This window comes from Solea senegalensis, linkage group LG15 (genome assembly GCF_019176455.1).
Source record: "Solea senegalensis isolate Sse05_10M linkage group LG15, IFAPA_SoseM_1, whole genome shotgun sequence".
NCBI classification, from domain to species: Eukaryota; Metazoa; Chordata; class Actinopteri; order Pleuronectiformes; family Soleidae; genus Solea; species Solea senegalensis.
Window position 1 is genome coordinate 19,505,459 of NC_058035.1, and position 18,532 is coordinate 19,523,990.

The 18,532-nt window shown below is 40.3% G+C and overlaps 1 protein-coding gene across 2 annotated transcripts in view; it reads right to left on the minus strand.

Annotated features, from left to right (window-relative positions):
- Window positions 1–15,394: 15,394 nt before the first annotated feature.
- The window catches only part of LOC122782002 (pro-neuregulin-3, membrane-bound isoform), a 389,177-nt gene continuing 386,039 nt past the window's right edge, over window positions 15,395–18,532 (minus strand). For both annotated transcript variants that reach the window (XM_044046167.1, XM_044046166.1), the window contains one exon: window positions 15,395–16,324. In XM_044046167.1, the coding sequence (XP_043902102.1) occupies window positions 15,664–16,324 (661 nt within the window). In that variant the 3' untranslated portion in view covers window positions 15,395–15,663. The remainder of the gene's footprint in view (window positions 16,325–18,532) is intronic.

The following is an 18,532-nucleotide window of genomic DNA, read 5'->3' on the forward strand; positions in this document are numbered from 1 at the left end:
CAAATAGTAAAACAGTTTTGTACAAGTTCTCAAAAAACAAGAAGAAACTTGGCCACAAGCAATCTTAACATCTCACGTGTCTCCTGGTGGAAAATTTTATTAATAACGAGCACAAACTTTGGACATTGAGTCAGGATTTTGTTGCACTGCCCTCAGTGAAGCCAACATATTTCTCTCCTCCTGACTGCCTCTCAAATGGTTTTTAGTCTCTGGGGGCCATTTTACACTGTAGACCATGGAATTCGACTTAATGTGCTGAGCAGTGATTTGTGACCACAGACACTGGTCTCTAATGGTTCACATCACACCGTGCTGTTTGGTCACTTTCTGTCATTTCACAAACTCCCATCATTCTCTGCCATGAGTTTCCCACTGAACCGCCCGATCCTCACTCACAAAACAACAAAACTCCCCCCGTTTCTTCGATGTGTAGGCTACTACACCTTGGGAGAAGAAATTGCAGTGGGCATTGAAGTTTATGTAATTAAACGACATTAATTAAAACCATAATAGTGCCACAGTAAAACCCAGTAGTACATCTCAGGAGGGATACGTGAAATATCTAGGACACAAATCTCAGAGCCGGGAAACAAGGTTCCAACTGAGGCAAAGTCCAGACAACATGGTGAAGAACAGAAACAGAACAAGGGTAAAAGGACAGATACAGGTGCCTGAGAGCTGATGAGAGAACAAGGTAGAGGTGAGTGCGGAGGAGGAGGAGGAGCAGGTCGAGTCGTGACATTTCGACGAGGTGTGACATTAACGGTCTCAAGCACTTCTCCTCGCCAGACAATTATTCAGTGTGTTATTGGGGAAGATGAACATGTGATTCACTCATTGTTTTGATATCAACACTATCATGATATGCATCATATTTTCAATCATTTAAAAACTCAAATATAACCAATTTTACTGTATGTCTAAACTCTAAAAGAACTTGAAATGACTGTGTGGCAGTGGGGCTTGGTTAGAGCGACGGCTGCTGGAGGAAAGGAAGGAGTGGCTCAGCCGGTGATCAGACAGCTGGACAGAATCAGGTAATTAGTCAGCTATATAAGCATGTTTGTAACCTGGTTCTGGTCTCTTGCAGTAGGCTGGGTCCTCACACGGACACACAGAGAGAGAGAGAGAGAGACGGAAAGACACCGAGACACACAGAGACACAGAGAGTCAGAACAGCGCAGCGCAGGAGAGCGCTGACACACCAGCCACAGCTGACTTCTTATGTTTTGTTTGGTTGATTATTTTCAGTTACAATAAACCGGTATATTTGCTCCCTCAACGCCGCCTCCTCGTCCTTCCCGAACCCCAGTGAGTGGGAAAAGCTCACAGACTGTCTACTGAAGTGACTGAACCCTCAGCTCCTCCTCCTCCATCCACCTCACTGTGCCCTCCGCCCTCCTCAGCACCATCTCTGGAACTCACTCCCACCAGACATCCACAACTCTGACTCTCTTCAAATCCAGACTCAAAACCCACCTGTTTAAAATAGCATACTTTCTGTAATTCCTCTCCATTTTCCATTTACTGTCATCCTGTTATTTGTTTGTTTTGTAGTGTCCTTGGGCGTTTGAAAGGCCCTTGAAATAAAATGTATTATTATTATTATTGTTATCATTATTATTATTATTATCATTATTATTATACATCCAAATGTTTGGTTATTTTAATATAGGCTAAATATTTAGATAAATAAATATCACTAATGTCTTTGGGTGTCTTTTATTTACTACTTTACTAGTTTCATAATTTAGTGTTTTATGATTTAGTAATATACAGACATACACGCCGCATATGGATATAATGGAAAAACTGGCACTTATTTTTGTCTCACTTCTGTCACGTTCCGTTGTCATTTTATTGTGAAATTCCCTCTTATTTTGAAGTCTTTTTCGTCCCTTGTCTGGTGATACAGTGTCACATGGCATGAAAATGTTTGGATCTTTAAATCTGTGCTGAAATGTCTTGTTACTGTCAAAGAAAAATAAAGAAACATTTCCTGTGTTCACACCCTCAACATTGGCCCAGAATAATTATATAATAAGTATAATATTGTCTAAAGTTAAACAGACAGACAGTGACTGGGTGTTAGCAGTGATGTGGGGAGGAAGAGGCAGGGGTTCAGGGGGTCTCCAGGCTACTACGCTGACAATGAGGAGGATGATTAGTCATTTGCTCTGATTTGGTCAAGAGACAATGACTTTAAGGACTCATTAATTGATGTTGTGAACCAGAAGGGAGTTGCCTCCTAGATTTTAAATTTCAAAGTTAATAGAGTGAAGAATAAATGAAGCAGAGGAGTGTTGCATCGAGGGCGTAATGAATGAGGAAATACAGGGGAAACAATAAAGAGATTCCCCTGATTACACTTGAGCTAAGCTCTATTTATTTTTCCTACACACAGGACCATAAAAAATAAAATAATTTACAGAAACCTTAGGATAGCTGAAGCTTCTTATTCAGCTCACATATTAGCCTAGTTCAGCACAACCATAGTCAAGTGCATAGAACAGTCTGTGGTAAATATGATGATCTGGATCCCACTTTATATGTAAATGAGCTTGATTGATTCAATAAGTGACAACAACAACCATGTTTTAGATTTTGCAGACCCTATAGGTCTAGTGTTTAGTCAGGGGTTATTCTCCTTTAAGTAAAACCACCATTTTCTACATCGATTGCTGTAGCCAACAGGAGATTGAAATGACTTGAGCACTTGTACATCCTCTGCAGATTTCATGTGTCAACCAAAATCATTGTTTGTAAATACCCACTTAAGAGCGGGAGGCTTGTAAAGCCTGGATGTTTGTTCCAAACTCAAAATGACAGCTTCTCCTTGAGAGGAGGATTCAGTTGACGTGGTTTGGATTGGATAATCAGATGCTCCAGTGTTTTCTTCCTCTTGGGCTTGTTTTCCAGGCACAGACGCTCAGGAGAGAGGAATTCTTCATTCCCTGGGGCTAAGAAAATACTTCAGGAGCTCCAGGAAATGATGGAGGACATGGCTGACAGATCTTGCAGCATCAGCATCTGGATTCCTTTAGAACATTATGCTGTGTAACATTATTAATGTGCGGAGATAGACATCAGGTGGTCTTCAAGCACCTGCCCCTTTGCCCTCTGACCAAAGTAGGTCCCCATTTGAAAAGCCTTTCTATTGATTTCTGTTTCTAATTTAATATTTTTATGGAGCAGCGACTAACATTTGAAGTGTACAGTGATGTTCAAAAATTTCACTTCATTTTTTTTTATACTGAAAAATAGTATAAATAAAACAAATAATCAGACTTTCAGACTGCGACATGCCTTAAAAATATACAACACTGGCACACATTGAAGAAAGTTGTGCTTATCACAAGTGAAATAAGAAACATTTACTTAAAACAAGTCTTCCTTTAATTGAGTTTAAGAATTTATACCATAGGATTTCTGTGATTTTACTTCTGTATTTAATAACGTCAGTTTTTTTTTAGTATTTTTGCCAATTTTTTCAGAATAACTCAGTATCTGGCAGTTATTTGTATTTACTTAATTTAAACTGAAGAAAACTTAAAAGTTTTATTTTGAGAAAAAAACTGTACACACATTGTGCGTGTTGAATTTTAAATATGAACAGTATAAAACCTGTTTAAAATAAGTCTCTCTCTCAACGCTCTCCTCTCCGGTGACAAAGGCATTGATTTGCCAGCTTCCTGCAACAATGCGAGTACCGTAATAAACGTAATAAACGCACATTGGCACATTTGACACACAACTTCTCAGCTTTGGAAACTGCTGGAATCTTTCCTATAACACACACCGTTGCATAATTACGGTAATGCAAAGTGTGCAAACATGTGGACTATGATACTCTTGGTGTGACCTGTAATATCGTATTACGACAAAGTTATATATGTTTTCTATTATATTAGATTATTTTTCGAGTACAAATAGATTAAAAATTTTTTTTTTTTTCAAAAAAAGCGCCTTATTTTACTTTCTTGAATTAAAATCTTTGCAGTCCATATATCAATATGTAGAAAATTGGTGACAAATATGTAAGTACAAGACATGCCAATTATTTTAAATTAAAACATATATGTTATTCGGGACTGCCCTTCATTTGAGCTGTTGCTCCTTGAAAATGCAATGAACGCCACTGCTCAATGGCACCTGTGACCAGATAAGAAAAGCTGGATTCTCAAAAGGGAAGACATGAATAAATTGGATGTGGTGTTTGCTTTAAGCCCGGATGATTTAAATGAGGGTCTTAATGTTGATGTTTGCAGACACACGTCAGTGAAGGCAGCACAGAGAGGATCAACGTTGTGCTGCTTTAAATAGGATTGATTTGTGTCTTTCTTCAGAAAAGGTCTGGTCCTGTCCTTTGATGTGAGCTTCTTCACACTAGAGCTCCTTGTATTTTCTGACCATGAAAAAAAATCTTCACCAGGGAGACTGAAGATATCTTTTTATTGCAAATTTTAAAAGTTCAATCCAATTCTGACCTTGACACGACTTATCCTCCCAGAATCAATGGACCTTTTTTTTTATTTCTCTGTAAACACTTTAGATGCTTCCAGTCAATCAGCAGTTCCTGAAATGCAGCCATCAATCATGCCAATTAAATCACCTTTCCTCGTCTGTTGTGATGCTCAGTTTGAACCTCAGCAGGTCGTCTTCATGCCTAAATGCACCGATGTGACTGGCTTATTAGATATTTGCATTAAGGAACAGTTGAACAGTAAAGTGTACCTAATAAAGTGACCGGTGAGTGTATACTGAGGTTGGAATGCATGATAAACTGCTGCGTTCTGTGAAGATTTGTGGCTCTGCTGGTGCAAATGGACCTGATCTGATCCTGTCGCCGTCAAAATGTGTCTCACAAATCAAAAGGAAAACAGAGAATCTCTTGGTCTTAGTGATTTGTGCGAGTGTTCGAAACAGTTTACTTTCTACTCTCCAGAAAGAAAGGTTTTATTTCATTCACAGCAAAAAAACACTTTTACTGCACCCGACTCGAAATTGAAAGCTTTTCAGTTTATTACCCAAAAGTTGTAAAGGATGTGAGGTGGAATGTTTTATCAAAGAAGATGAAGTCTGCCATTAGAGGAGATTGAGTGCACATACACACATAAAACACACAGTTTTGGGCACGACTCACATGACCCAAGGTCCAGCATCTCCACATGAGACCATAGGAACGTGTCCTTCCCACAGTCACTCGATTTTTCTCTTTTATACACAACAGGAGATCATTTGTATCGGGCACATTTCTCTCGGAACTATTTATTATGGTTCAGTCAGCTAAAACACATTGATATTTCACTTTTCTGCCAACAATGGGAAGCATTACATCTCTACATTATGTGCACGCAAAACATGTTTGAATGGGACTTGTCTATTATCATTCTGGGAATTTGGTGGCTCATTTTCAAGGTCACTAACATGCTGTCAAGTGAGTTCACACTGGGTTTAATAAGCCTATCCGCTCCTCGTAATTCTCTCCGTGTTTCTCAATATAGCAAACCCTCGTGTCGCCTTCTGCACTGCCGAGAGAGGAAGTGATATGTTTTATGTCGACACAGAGACGAGGCAACGGCAACATTGCGATAGTAAAGTGAGACGACTGCATACAGGTTGTAATGTGACTGAAAATAAAAGTTTCAGAAATACATTTGATTGCTTTTTGGGGTTAAACGCTTGTTGTCCCTGTGCTGGACCCAACAGAGGCAGAATAATAACACCAACAACACAAATCACTCAAAGTTACCTAGTGCCAGTAGGTAGATGGGGTTGGTCGTGACCTGTTAACATAGATGTGAGATTTCCATGAAGCAGCAGAGCAGAATCTGTGACCAGGTCAGGACCAGACGCAGTCGCGGCTTCTCTGTGTGTTTGCACCTCGTGACCTCTTGTGCAGGTTCCTCGCTGTGCTGAAAGCGAACCACGTTCATAACCAGGAAACTGTCTACAGCACATCATTCTCATCACATCATATCTCTAGAATATTCAGTATAGCTCAACTGAGCTTTTCCTCCTCTGTATATTTCTTGTATTTTTTAATTATATATTGTATATAGTTACTCAGCTTGGAAAATAATTAACAAGATGACACTCATTTTCTACTCATTTTGGACACAGACCTATGATTTTTTGTATATCACTGATTATTTTTTGCCTTTCGTTTTAATGTCTTCAAATGCCTTTTCTTTTGATATGTCCAAAATTAAAAAAAAACAAAACAACAAAAGCATAATAAAAAACAACCTTTGACTTCATTCTAAAGCATTCTCCTCGTGACGCGACAGAAAATCAACACCACCCACTCGCTCGCTGTGAATTCTCTGGACAATGACCTTGTCTCTCCACTAATCGGATCACGGGGACATTACACAGATTTTGTTCTGGGGAGCTGGCAGGGTAAAGTCTGTTTAGTGTCCATTTTCAACTGAGTCAGGCATGTGCACTCTCACATTGGGATGCCAGTGCGAGTGTGAAAGCACTTTTGGATTTGCTTTCCTTTCACGCCGCGCCGTCTCCTCCCTCCTCCCTCACCGTCTCTGTCTCTGTCTACCTGTTCAGTTCAAAGCACCTTTGAAATCAAAGTTGTTGCATCATTTGTGTGTGTGTGTGTGTGTGTGTGGTTGTTTTTTTGGATGTATAGCTGTAAAATAAAGAAATGTTAACATTAATGTTAAAAAAAAGTCATTCATTATTCTGCCTCAGTTCTGCTCTTTGTAAACAAGAATGATGCAACACAGAGGTGTCAAACGGGCGGCCCGCAGGCCACATGGGGCCCCCCCAAATTGATTACATGCAGCCCACCACATAATATCATGATGTGATCGTGTGTGGCTGAGGCACAATTACAGTTGACATCATTTACCTCGTTTTAGAATCATTTCTTTGTTTTTGATATGAATTATTCTGAAGTTTACAACATTCCCTATCAAAACAAACCCTTTTACTTTGAAATTCCATGAATTCCTTGAATATCTTTATTGTGATATCATGATGGAATATTGTGTTATAATTATAGTCCACGCTCTACTGAGCAACACTTTTTCCCTCTAGACCGGCCCCCTCTTGTCCAGACTAGATGTTCATTGACCCCCAGGTCATTTGAGTTTAACACCTCTGATTTAACATAATTTGTATGCTGTGTTTTTCACCTGAAAACGGACATTTGTGTGTACGCAGTGGCAGCACGGGGGCACACAGGAACAAGAACCGTTAAATCTCCTTCAAAGCAGCAGCGTTTATCCAGTGAAAAGTTGAAATCATCCTCCTCTTCCTCTGTGGGCCTCACCACCACCACCAGTGCTGAGGAAAGGTACTTTACCCTGCAGGAGCTTCTTTAAGTTTGAAGTAGACTTCCACACAGTTGACAAGTTTAAATTATTGCAAATATTACCATGAAGTTGATGTTTTCTGTTCTGTCATCTCACTTGCTTACCTACCACACACACACACACACTTGCAGTGAAAGAACTGCAGCACACAGCCAGGCGTCTTCCTGTCTGTCTACTAAAATATAACAGAAATGGAAATTTGTGAGAGATTTTTTTTTTCTTTCGCAAAAAGGTTCAGGGATAAACAGAAAAAAAAAGAAAAAAGATTCATATATGAATATATTTAGATTTGTATGCTTCATCTGAAAATGGGCTCTGTCAGGCAATACTATCAGACCTGACGGAGGGAGCATTTGTGTGTATACAGCAGGGACCGGGGCCAAAAGTGTGTATCCAGTTAAACTGCTGAGTGACAGGTTTGTTGAACACTTCAGAATTCACTTCTGAGACTTGTGTTTTCAGTCAAACTCCAACACTCCGACAGGTGATTCTTGTGCAGCTTCGCTGTCTGAGTCTGAGAGCGAAACAAGGCACCACAGTACTTTTTTTTTTTTTACCTAACTATAATGAAATAATTCATATTAAGATGTTTGATGATGAGGTTTGCAGAAATCACATTTTCATACTAAAAGTACAACAATTCATAAAATGTGACTATTATAGCAGCTCAGCCTAAAACTTCCGCTACTGAGGTTTCTGACTTCGGATAACCTGGTTTGACGCGCTTTGCCTTGGCGATCGCTCTTTTGAACTCTCTGACTGAATGTCCACGCTGTTCGTTGAGTTGCAATGTATTGGCTTTATTGCTGTGTGTTTTCTTTGCATAAGGAAATTCCATCAAACAATCCAAAACAGTCATGAGAAGCGTCTCCGCGGTACAGCGGTCGAAAACCGTTTGCCCTTCCGGGTCAAAAACCTAACAAGGACAGTGATAATTCCACCTATATACACCTGAGCTCCCCTTCTGAGAGCACAGCGACCCCACACACACATTGAGTGAATTACACCAACCCTCATACCACAATCACGCACATTCGGCTCCTATAGTGACCATATATAATATGCATATATAAAATTCAGAAATTACACTCTACAGTTTTAAAGCTGTAGTAGGCAGGATTGCAAAATAAAAGGTTTATTGTTTAGATATTAAAATACCAATATTTAAAAAAAAAAAAAAAGTTTGTTTAGTTTACTTTGCAGGAGGTTTTTGTCCATGCTGCAGTTGCGATCTTTCTCACCTGTATGCAGAATAATAGTGGAACAGCCAATGGGAGCACTCGCTCTCTCAGAACTGCTCTGTGATTGGTCAAAAGCCTCCAGAGAAGGGACATATTTAATACAGGCTATACATAGAGCAGGTGCAGAAGTGTCATTCTCTCCCACACATCACATAATTTACCTCAAGCTGAAAGATTATGATGAAATGATTGATCAATAACACCTGTCTATACCTTAAAGTGACACACAGTTTGGATGAGACGTGGTCAAGGTCATCCAGCCTGGAGCGTCATCCTCTGTCTCACCAAATGCTCTCACCTCTATTTTCATAAATCACCACATATGCACACACACGCACACACGCAGAGTTGCATCTCCTTGACTTTAGAGGATGCCCCCCCACCCCCACCCCCTCACCCCAGGGCACTGCACACACCCATCTCCTGTTTGACCTTTGCCCTCAGGAAGGTGATATAAGTCAATAAAAATCATGTACCACCAGACTCATTAACAGTTTCCCAAGGCCACTTGCTCAGCCAATAACATACAATTACCCAAGGACATTTTCAATACTTTATGTATGGTAATTTTATTCTACAGCATGTTTTTTTTTTTTTTTATTCATTCTACGTCTGCCTTGTTTTTATGACTGGACCATGTCAACAAATATACTATGACAATAAAGGCTTCTGTTGTATTCGGCTTATTATTTATATATTCTTCATCCTAAAATGTGATTTATATTACGGAGAAGACAACGTCTCCAAGATGTGACTATGGACGCTTTTAGGTCCCTTCACCGAGAACACACACATGCACTGGAGCACACACACACACACAGTTGCTCGCACACGGACACTGATCTGATTTTAACCACCTGACTGAATCCAACTGAAGCAGCTAAAGTGTCGTGCGGGACCGATTTGTGTGTTTGAGGGAAGAGAGGTGTTGAGGGGAGAGCTCAGGCAGCCTGACCACACCAAAAACACTCACTGGAGACACGAGCATGAATGCATTTGAGTTCATCCTAAGCTGCTTTTTAGGGTTATTTTTTTTATTTTTTTAGTGTCAACTGAAATGACATTTTCAAAGACAGAGTGCCTCATTTTGTCCACTCACACACACATTCCTGCTGTTGCAGTGTCATCTTCCTGCTGCAAGATGGCAGTGATATACAGTTCTATAGAGTTTAAACACAGGGAAATTAGCACAACTGAAACCACAAATAGTTTACATTACATTTTTGGTATTTAACTCTTCAAATTCTGATATTTTTATCATGAAATGTGCAAAGTTTCACTACCATGCAAATCCTGCCTGTATATGTATATGTGTTATTAAATTCATGTCTAATGGGGGAAACCTGGGTGTAACATGAGGGAAGATACTCCCCTTTTTTTAACTAAAAGGTCTATTTAAAAACACGCACAATAGTCTGTGAGAGCTTTTATCGCTGAGATGATGCTGCCGCTCATAGTAGAACCTCCTGTGCTGAACCAATCCGGATCCACTAACCCACTAACCCTCATCAATCACCTGCAACCCATCACACACTCACGAGTAAACAGTGTGTATAATGTGTATAAGTTAGATCATTGCGTCATTCTTTAGACAAAGATGACTGTTGACAGACTGTTGTGACAAGAATGGCAATAGACTGATAACAGAAAAACAAGTCAGTAAAAAGAACAAATTGATTAGAATAAACTATAGTAATATACTTGATTATAAGTTGGCCTCTTCCAGAGGTTTCTTCCATTTTTCTCCCTCTTATAAAGTTTTCGGGGGATTTCTCCCTCACCTGAACCAAGGGTCTAAAACTCCATCTATACAACTCGGTTTTCATTTAAAAATCTGATATGCCACACACTACCGTAGCATTTTAGAAGCCCAGAAGTTGGACAGGTGCCTTTGTTTTTGTTTGAAAACTCCTGGGCTGTGTTTGAGTGTCGACGGGCAAAATCGGAGCTCTATGAAAAGGATGATGCAGTTATCCACATCCGCTGAGATACTTTTTCAGTTCACCGAATCTGTCGTAAAAAAAAAAAAAGCACACTATGTTTCTCATTTGCAAATAACCGCAGAGGAGAGAACCTCCTGTTCACACTGGGATGCTCCTTTGTAGAGCATTAGAATGGACACAGGTGAATTTGGATGTGGCGCTAAAAACACTCGTCTGAATGAATATCCTTTTGTCCTTATCTGAAAAGATACTTTTAAAATAAAATCATAGAAGCGTTGAAGAAGCCTCAGGTCAAAGGATGTCTTATTATGTACAGACGGTAAAGCCCACAGAGCTGTGGATATCACGCCACTCTGGCTATGTTGGCAGGAAAAGCTTTTGAAAAATTAATAGAACCACTGCTTGTTTCAAGCTGTAAGAGTTCCCTGTGCACTTCACCTCCATGGAGATTTGGCAGTATATCACAGAACCTGACAGATTGAATATATCTGATCCACAACAATTCCCCTTTTCACAAGTACAGAAGCAGCCGGGAACAGAGCTGCAGCAGCTACAGCTTCAACTCTCCAATAAACTTTTGTCTCGTTCTATTCCGGAGAACGCTTTAGAGATGCAAGGAATGTATCTTTTGACCATCACCATGGGGCCAAAGTGAATTAAATCAAAAGAAGGAAGACATTTGTAGGATTTTGCACACATTCCTAGTGTGTAAAAGAATGTACAAGAATGGATTATCCCTCACAATTTGCTCTATTTTTGAGTGAGTATGTAAAGTGGAAACAAGGGGAAACTTACTTATGATGGTGCCCCTAACTTTGTAAATATAATAAGGCTTTATTAATGTCATAGTGTGTCTCAAAATACAGGCACTTTAGTCTCAGTCAGACAATTTTTGTAAGTTATATTCACCGCCTCCTGATATGAAAGCGATCACTCTGCGGGCTGCCATCACGCCATCCTCTTTGAGGGTGTTTTATAGCAGTGATCCACCTCTGCCTTCCTCGGGATCTTTGATGATCCGGTAAAATGAGCCTGTTCCAGACTGTTTTGGCATCTCGGTGCACACCACCATTTTTTTACTTTTTATGAAAACATCTGGTGAAAAGACAAGCTGCACGCCATGTGGCCTTGTATCAATGTTGCTGGTTATATAGTATAGAATATACAAACAGATGTATACATACAGATGTATGTATATACATGTATATATATGTATATGTATATATACATATATATATGTATATATACATACATGTATATATATATACATGTGTATATATACATGTGTATATATATATATATTGACCAAATTTGTATATATTTTTCAGAATTGTGTATTTATATTTATTATACAATTTTATTATTTATTATACAATTAATATACAAATTTTATATTTGTATATATGTATATATATATATATATATATATATATGTGTGTGTGTATATATGTATATATATATATACATATATATACAAATATAACATACATATATATATAGATATATATATATCTATCTATATATATCTATATACATACATATATACATATACTATACTGTATATTGCTGTGGTGGTGTGATGTCAGTTACCTGAGCTCTATTGAGGGGAATTCAAAAGAATTTCCGACAGATTATTCTATATAGTTTATGGTAAAGAAAACCTTTCTTTGTTTTTAAACGTCTTACACACATGACATTAACGGTTGACAAACGGTTAAACCAAAGTGCGCTGGCACTTTTGAACTCCTTTACGTCCATCTTAGTTGTCCGTGAAATAAAACAAATGTATTTACACAAATCCCTCCCTCACACAAGCGCACACCTTATTGCACTTTGGATGGAGTTTGACTGTAATGAAGAGAGGGAGGCACAGAGTGCTCGTCCTCGTTCCTCTTCCTGTGCTGCTTCTGATAACGTTAAATCAGCAGGATGTGAAGCCTGGCTGTGAGCAGTGTTCAATTACCGGCACATGTAAAAACCATTTAGAGACGAAAGAGAAGACGTCTGCATAAAATTTGTTTTTTTTCCCCTCCTCTCTTGTGCTATTGTTGATGCTCAGATGTACATTTTCCTGAAGTACCTGCAGGTTTCCCCCCCCCAAGTGCAGTTATAGCTGTTAATTAAAAAGCACCAAGCCTCGGTTTATGTACACGTTCTTTTGTACAACGTTATTGCTCAGGACGTTGTTATAAATGTGGTGATTAAATGGACCTGATTGTTGTTGCAGGGCTCGTCTCACCGTGGGAAAGAAAAACAAATCCACACAATGCTTACAGACTTTTATCTCTTCAAAGCTCATACACTGATTACAGTTAGTCAAACAAATAAATTCACATTTTGTGTTTGCGTCATCGGGTGTGCGTGCGCAGACACACACTGACCTCCATAAGTCACCAGTGTTCATCAGGGTGAGGCCATTATGGATTTCATAGACCTCAGTATCAAATAACCAAAACTGTTGAGGTTTGACAATCTGATAGCGAAAAACGAGCCTTTTCAGGGATTGATGGCAGTGTAGTAAAGAAAGCCTTCAATAGAAAAATGGGACAAAGAAAGAGACAAAAGCTCAGGTTGAAATAAATTTGGCCTTGCCATTCAAGTGTTTAGAATAAAAATGGGGGAAGGTTTGATGAGTGAATTCTCAGCTAATTCATCCGGACTGTTGCATTTGTGAATCACAATGAAGAGCGTTGATCACACACAAGAAAGTGCCATAGAAAGAAGAGAATATACACTATATCACACTAGAAAATGCCTGTAAGATGGAGACATTGAGTATCAATGCAACAAAAAAAATTATGAAAATTATTTCATAGCGAAAATATAAAACATCCAGGAGTCAGTAACTGTGGTTCCATCCAACGATGTTGAGTTTTGATTATGAGCAAATGTATGTTTTTGTCAGACTGATGATTGACATTAAACACAGAGGAGGTCAGAAGCTTGATGCAAGATCACTTTTCCAAACGGTTTCTGCACAAATGAAAGGGCTGAACTTAGAAATGTGCAAGCAAGCTTCAACACTTTCACTCAGTCAAATCGGGTCAATCCTCGTTAAAGACTGACTTCCATTTATCTGAATTCATAACCGGTGGTTAAAGATTTGACAAAAACTTGCCAGGTGTGAAAAAAATATCATTTTCGCTCAATTTCAACTTGGTTGCTGAAAATGAAAGAGATTACGGTGAACAAAAAAAAAATGGCCCAGATGTTCTCTTCCTACACCAGAAGCCCTAAAATATTCTGTCCTTCCCAAAGAGGGTAATTCATCACCAGATAACAGCCACAATAACACCAGGAGGACAGCAAGGATCTCATTTAAAGGCACTCCATCTTGTATTTTTCTGTTGACCTTTGATAAAAGTATAATAATGCTCATAATGTTGCAGAAATATGATTTTATATTGACTTCAATAAAATCATCAGAAATACACGTGTGATAAATGTGAAGCGGCTGGATGGAAGCCCACTTAATCAAACTTTGTATCGAAATAAGCTGACTTTAGTCCCATGGAGTTGATGCCCAAACATCCACAATCACATGCTGCGTTTGCTCCGCGTGAAAACTGATCATTTTATTCTTTATTTGTAATATTCATGACATTAGTAAGAGATGGCCGCTCTTCAGAAATGATGTTAAAAAAAAAGAAAGAAAAAGGATTTATGGATTTAAACATTTCTGACGTGTAGATATACTGAAGCAATACTTTGGAAACATGGATGTGCAGTACGGATGACGGGAATAATACTACACTTTAAAAAATAGACTTTTTGCATCCTGATACCATGAACGAGAAAAGGCCAAACATGTTAATCCAGACCGATGTTACCCAGCATGCATGTCGAACAGGTGCTGTTGGGGAGTCTAACTGTAATCCAAGCAATCAAGTAACACAATCGCTGTTTTAAAATAACAAGAATTATAACCTTTTTTTTTTTAAAAAAACCCCCAAAAACAATAACAAAAAAAAAACAAAACTCTTTTTCACCAGAGACATTTGGCTGCAATTTCATACAGAGATTCAAAAATTTCCCATTCATTGGATACAACACAGAGACATTTATTTCTTATTTCAGTCCCCAAACCATGTGGTGTCAGTCCCGCCCCCTCCCACCAGCCCCCAGAAAGCAGCATTGTTCATTAATAACCAAGAATGGAAAACAACGTAAACTAAAATGAAAACTAAAAAGTCTGATTATCTTCTGTGGTCCCTCTGACCACTGGATCTTTTCTTGGTCCTATGCATTCACCTGACCATCCACTCAACACTCAACAGAACAATAATGCACAGGTGAGTGTGTGCGCAAGTGTGAAAATATCATTTGTAACAAAAAAAAAATTATAGATTTGTTTGAAACAGTGGTCAAAAGGGAGTCAGCGGGTCAGCCGTCTTTAACAATCCGCAAAAAAAAAAAGTCTCTTCCTCTCTTTCTTCTTCCCCTTCCTCTTCCTCCCTCTCTCGGTTTGGAGTCCCGAAACCATCAAAGTGTGGTCACTGTCATTCTCGGCGGAATAGAAAGGTTTTTCAAAAAGGCAAAAGAGGAGGCAGATAAAATTGGTGCGGAGGCTCCTCCCTCAGTCGCTAGCCAGGTTCACAGAATCAAACCCCTGGCTCGTGGATGTGCGGCGTGTCGTGAGCTCCGAGCCAGAACCAAAATGATGACAGTTCATACAAAACAGGGAGAAGAAAACAAAAAAAAAAAAAGAAAGAGGAAAAACATCGTTACATCATTCCTGTGTTCTTCAACTTTGTACTTGGTCACTTTTTGAATTCCATATATTTATATCCATATATGTTTATATATATATATTTATATATTCTTTTTACAATTAAAAACACCATGGATTTGACAGACTATTTGGTTTTCTTTTTGTCTAAGTAGAAGTGTTTCTTGTTTTGTAAATAAATGCATGTACTGTAAATATTCTTTTTTCCCCATACGGTCAGTAGTCTGTGTAAATGTGGTCACTGGAGAAGTGTCTGTAGGTTTGTGTCCATACGTTATGCATATCATCAGCACATTTCCATGATTTATTAGATTTTTTTTTCTTTTCTTTTTTTTTTGGCGTTTCCATTGCTCGTTGCACGGATGCAGAACACCACAAACTCAAACCCAAAATGTCTCCATGGGTGTGTCTCTCTCTCATTGGCCGGTGTGGCCCAGGTCTCTGTGTGATAGGCTGGGGCTGAGTAACTGGGTCTGCGTCGGGCCGCTGCAGCCCAACGCCGCGGCGCTTCCTCCGTTAAGGTTCAGGAAGCAAACAGTTTCTCTGGCTGCCGCCGCGCCGCTGCAGCCGATCCCAACGTCTTCCTGCTTCCTGTGAGCCAGTGCCAACGCCATGAGCTGCTCCTGTGCCTCCTCCAGCAGGACGGCCACCTCGTCCTGATGCTGGCCGCTAGTGGACGAGCAGGAAGTGGACGACAAGTTGACGTGTGTCGCCTTCCCTCTCCTCTCGTCCTTGCAGGGGCCGGACTTTGCTGCCGCCGCCGCCGCCGCCGGCGTGGCACTGGTTTGCATACATGACGCCTCATTGTCATGGTGACACTGCACAGAGGGAATGATTGGGATGGAGCACGAGCGGAACGGAGGAGGCGGGGACTGGGTGTGGCGGCGTAGGGGCCTTCGCAAGCTGCGGGTGGCGTGAGTCGAATCGTTGTGCTCGGCGGGAGCGCGGGGGCCTAAAGACGTCTCCCTGCGGCTGCTATAGGGAGATGGTGACGTCGTCTCTATAGCAACAGGGGGTTGCATATGGAGGAGGGCGCCTTGTCTGGGGCCGTCGCACAGGTTCTCTCCTCGCATTTGGCTGCTCGGGAGGGCGAGGAACGGGAAGACACAGAGAAACAGACAAAACAAACAAGAGAACAAAGGTTATTGAAGGGAGGGTAAACTTTTGCACTTGAGAGGAGAAGTCGGTGTGTCTTTGAGAGAGATTTCAACTCCGTCGTTTCAACCTCCCACGCTCTGAACCCTTTCCACAAGGACAGCTCTCCGCCCTTTGCCATCGCACAGGCTAACCGTGGATGCTGAAAGAGGGGAAGATGAGTCTGACATCTTTCTTTCATCTCTTTATATGCGATTCAGTGCACACCGAAAACCTGCGCGCTCTGACATAAGAGGTAGCAGCGAGTTCACATTTAATGTTATTGATTTAACCACCCTAATCAAGCTGATAACGCGGAGGGTTTAAAGTGTTCAACTGTGGTAGTCAGACATTGTGTGTGCTTATTTCTAATAATCAGTTTTACGCCACGACCCCTAACTCTGTTTGAAATTTGCTCTGAGATTGATTTTGTGTAAATCTTCAAGCTTTTATTCTGTGCATCAAGTCACACCTTCACCTCAGGTCTTTGTTTGCCCCGCTCATCCCTTAAACATGTTCCCCTCTTCTGGTTTTTGCAGCTCTGCACTCACACTTGTTTTTGTTTCTTCCATCGGTTGCTTGGTAACATTTGCATACAGCTGGCCATAGATGACGGTTTCTCTCTCAACAACAAATGAATATAATTGGCTTTCACCCCCGTGCTGCGGAAAGTTACATATTTAGAAGTTGTCCTTCTGAGATTTACGATCAGTTTGTGTTTAGAAGACGACCAGACGAGCTTTTGTCTAATTGGAATGGAATAGGACTGACTCTGGAGTTAATTGTTTGTGAGAAAAAGACGCACTGCTGTGAGTGATCACGTTGCTGCTTCGCCCCCTGCAGGGATCCTTTTCCACTCTGAGATTTTCATTATATTGTGCACATGCAGTCGGCGATGTTGTGGCTCCATGAACTCGGGTAAACAGCCACGTTTTAATGGTACAGCAAAGTAAAACGCGGTCGGGCTCATTGAAACCTTGTTACTGGGTTCACATGTGGTTTCTCAGGCAACTCATTGTCCCTATTGCAAACACACTGAAGTCCTTGGTGTTGCATTCTCTCTTATTTGTAATGATAATACACACAACTCACACCTATCATGGCTGCATTAGTCTGAAAACATGTAAAACATATATATTATATTGTTCTAAAACTATTTAAGCTGCTGTTTGTGGAGAAAGTAGAGGCTACAACTACAGGTAAACCCTGCGTAGGTTATAATTCAGGTAAAGGCCATATTCTCTCTCTGTTCCTCTCTAATTGAATTAAATCAGAAACAAAAGTCATGAACATGATATGTTATGAGGGAGTTGTGTGGAGCTGGTATACTTAACGGCCACATAGACCGGAAGCTCCAATTAGCGCTGCGTTTGTGTGTGTGTATCTGCGTCATTATCTCGTTCATGAAACCCTAAAGTTTCCGAACAAACAGTGAGGATTTCTGATGCTCGTCATCAGAAATCCTCACCACGCCTCCTGGTGCGGGCACTAGTCCGGGCACATCCTGTTGCGTACATTCAACCGCAGAAGAAGAAGAAGAACTACTCTCGTTGTAGCTGCTGAGATGCAGAGCATCCACCGTGCCAGAGGGGGAGCTGTGTATCTGAGAGCTGGCCTATCTATTACGTCACTTCCAGGTACCTGGCCAATCACAGGACAGTGGGAAAGCTCTCGTTGGCTGGCCAATCACAACACAGTCCACGTTCTGGGGGTGTGGTTTTGGTCTGAAACAGCGCGGCTGACGAGAGCGTCAGTGAGGAGATATTTTGATCGGCTCGTTTGCAGCGATTAGGAGGTTTTTAACCATGAAAACAAGTTCATATATGTAAGTAGACCTCCATAACTAACATATAAGTGTGATACAAGCATTCGATGTCGCCTTTAATAATCATTGTTTGAACATGTTTGACACAACATGTAACAGACAGGCCGATTATTGTGTAATGTAGCACACCTTCGTTTGGATTTACTCACAAACTTACTTGAAATCCTGTTTTTGTCAGTGGACTGGAGTGATTTACAAAGCTGGACTTATACTTTCCTGTAGGAAAAACCTGTCTACCCATAAGACAAAGCAAAGAATACATCCTCGATTTTACTGGGTGAGCCTTTTGTGAAATAACTTGGACCTTGATCATTTGGATTCAAAAC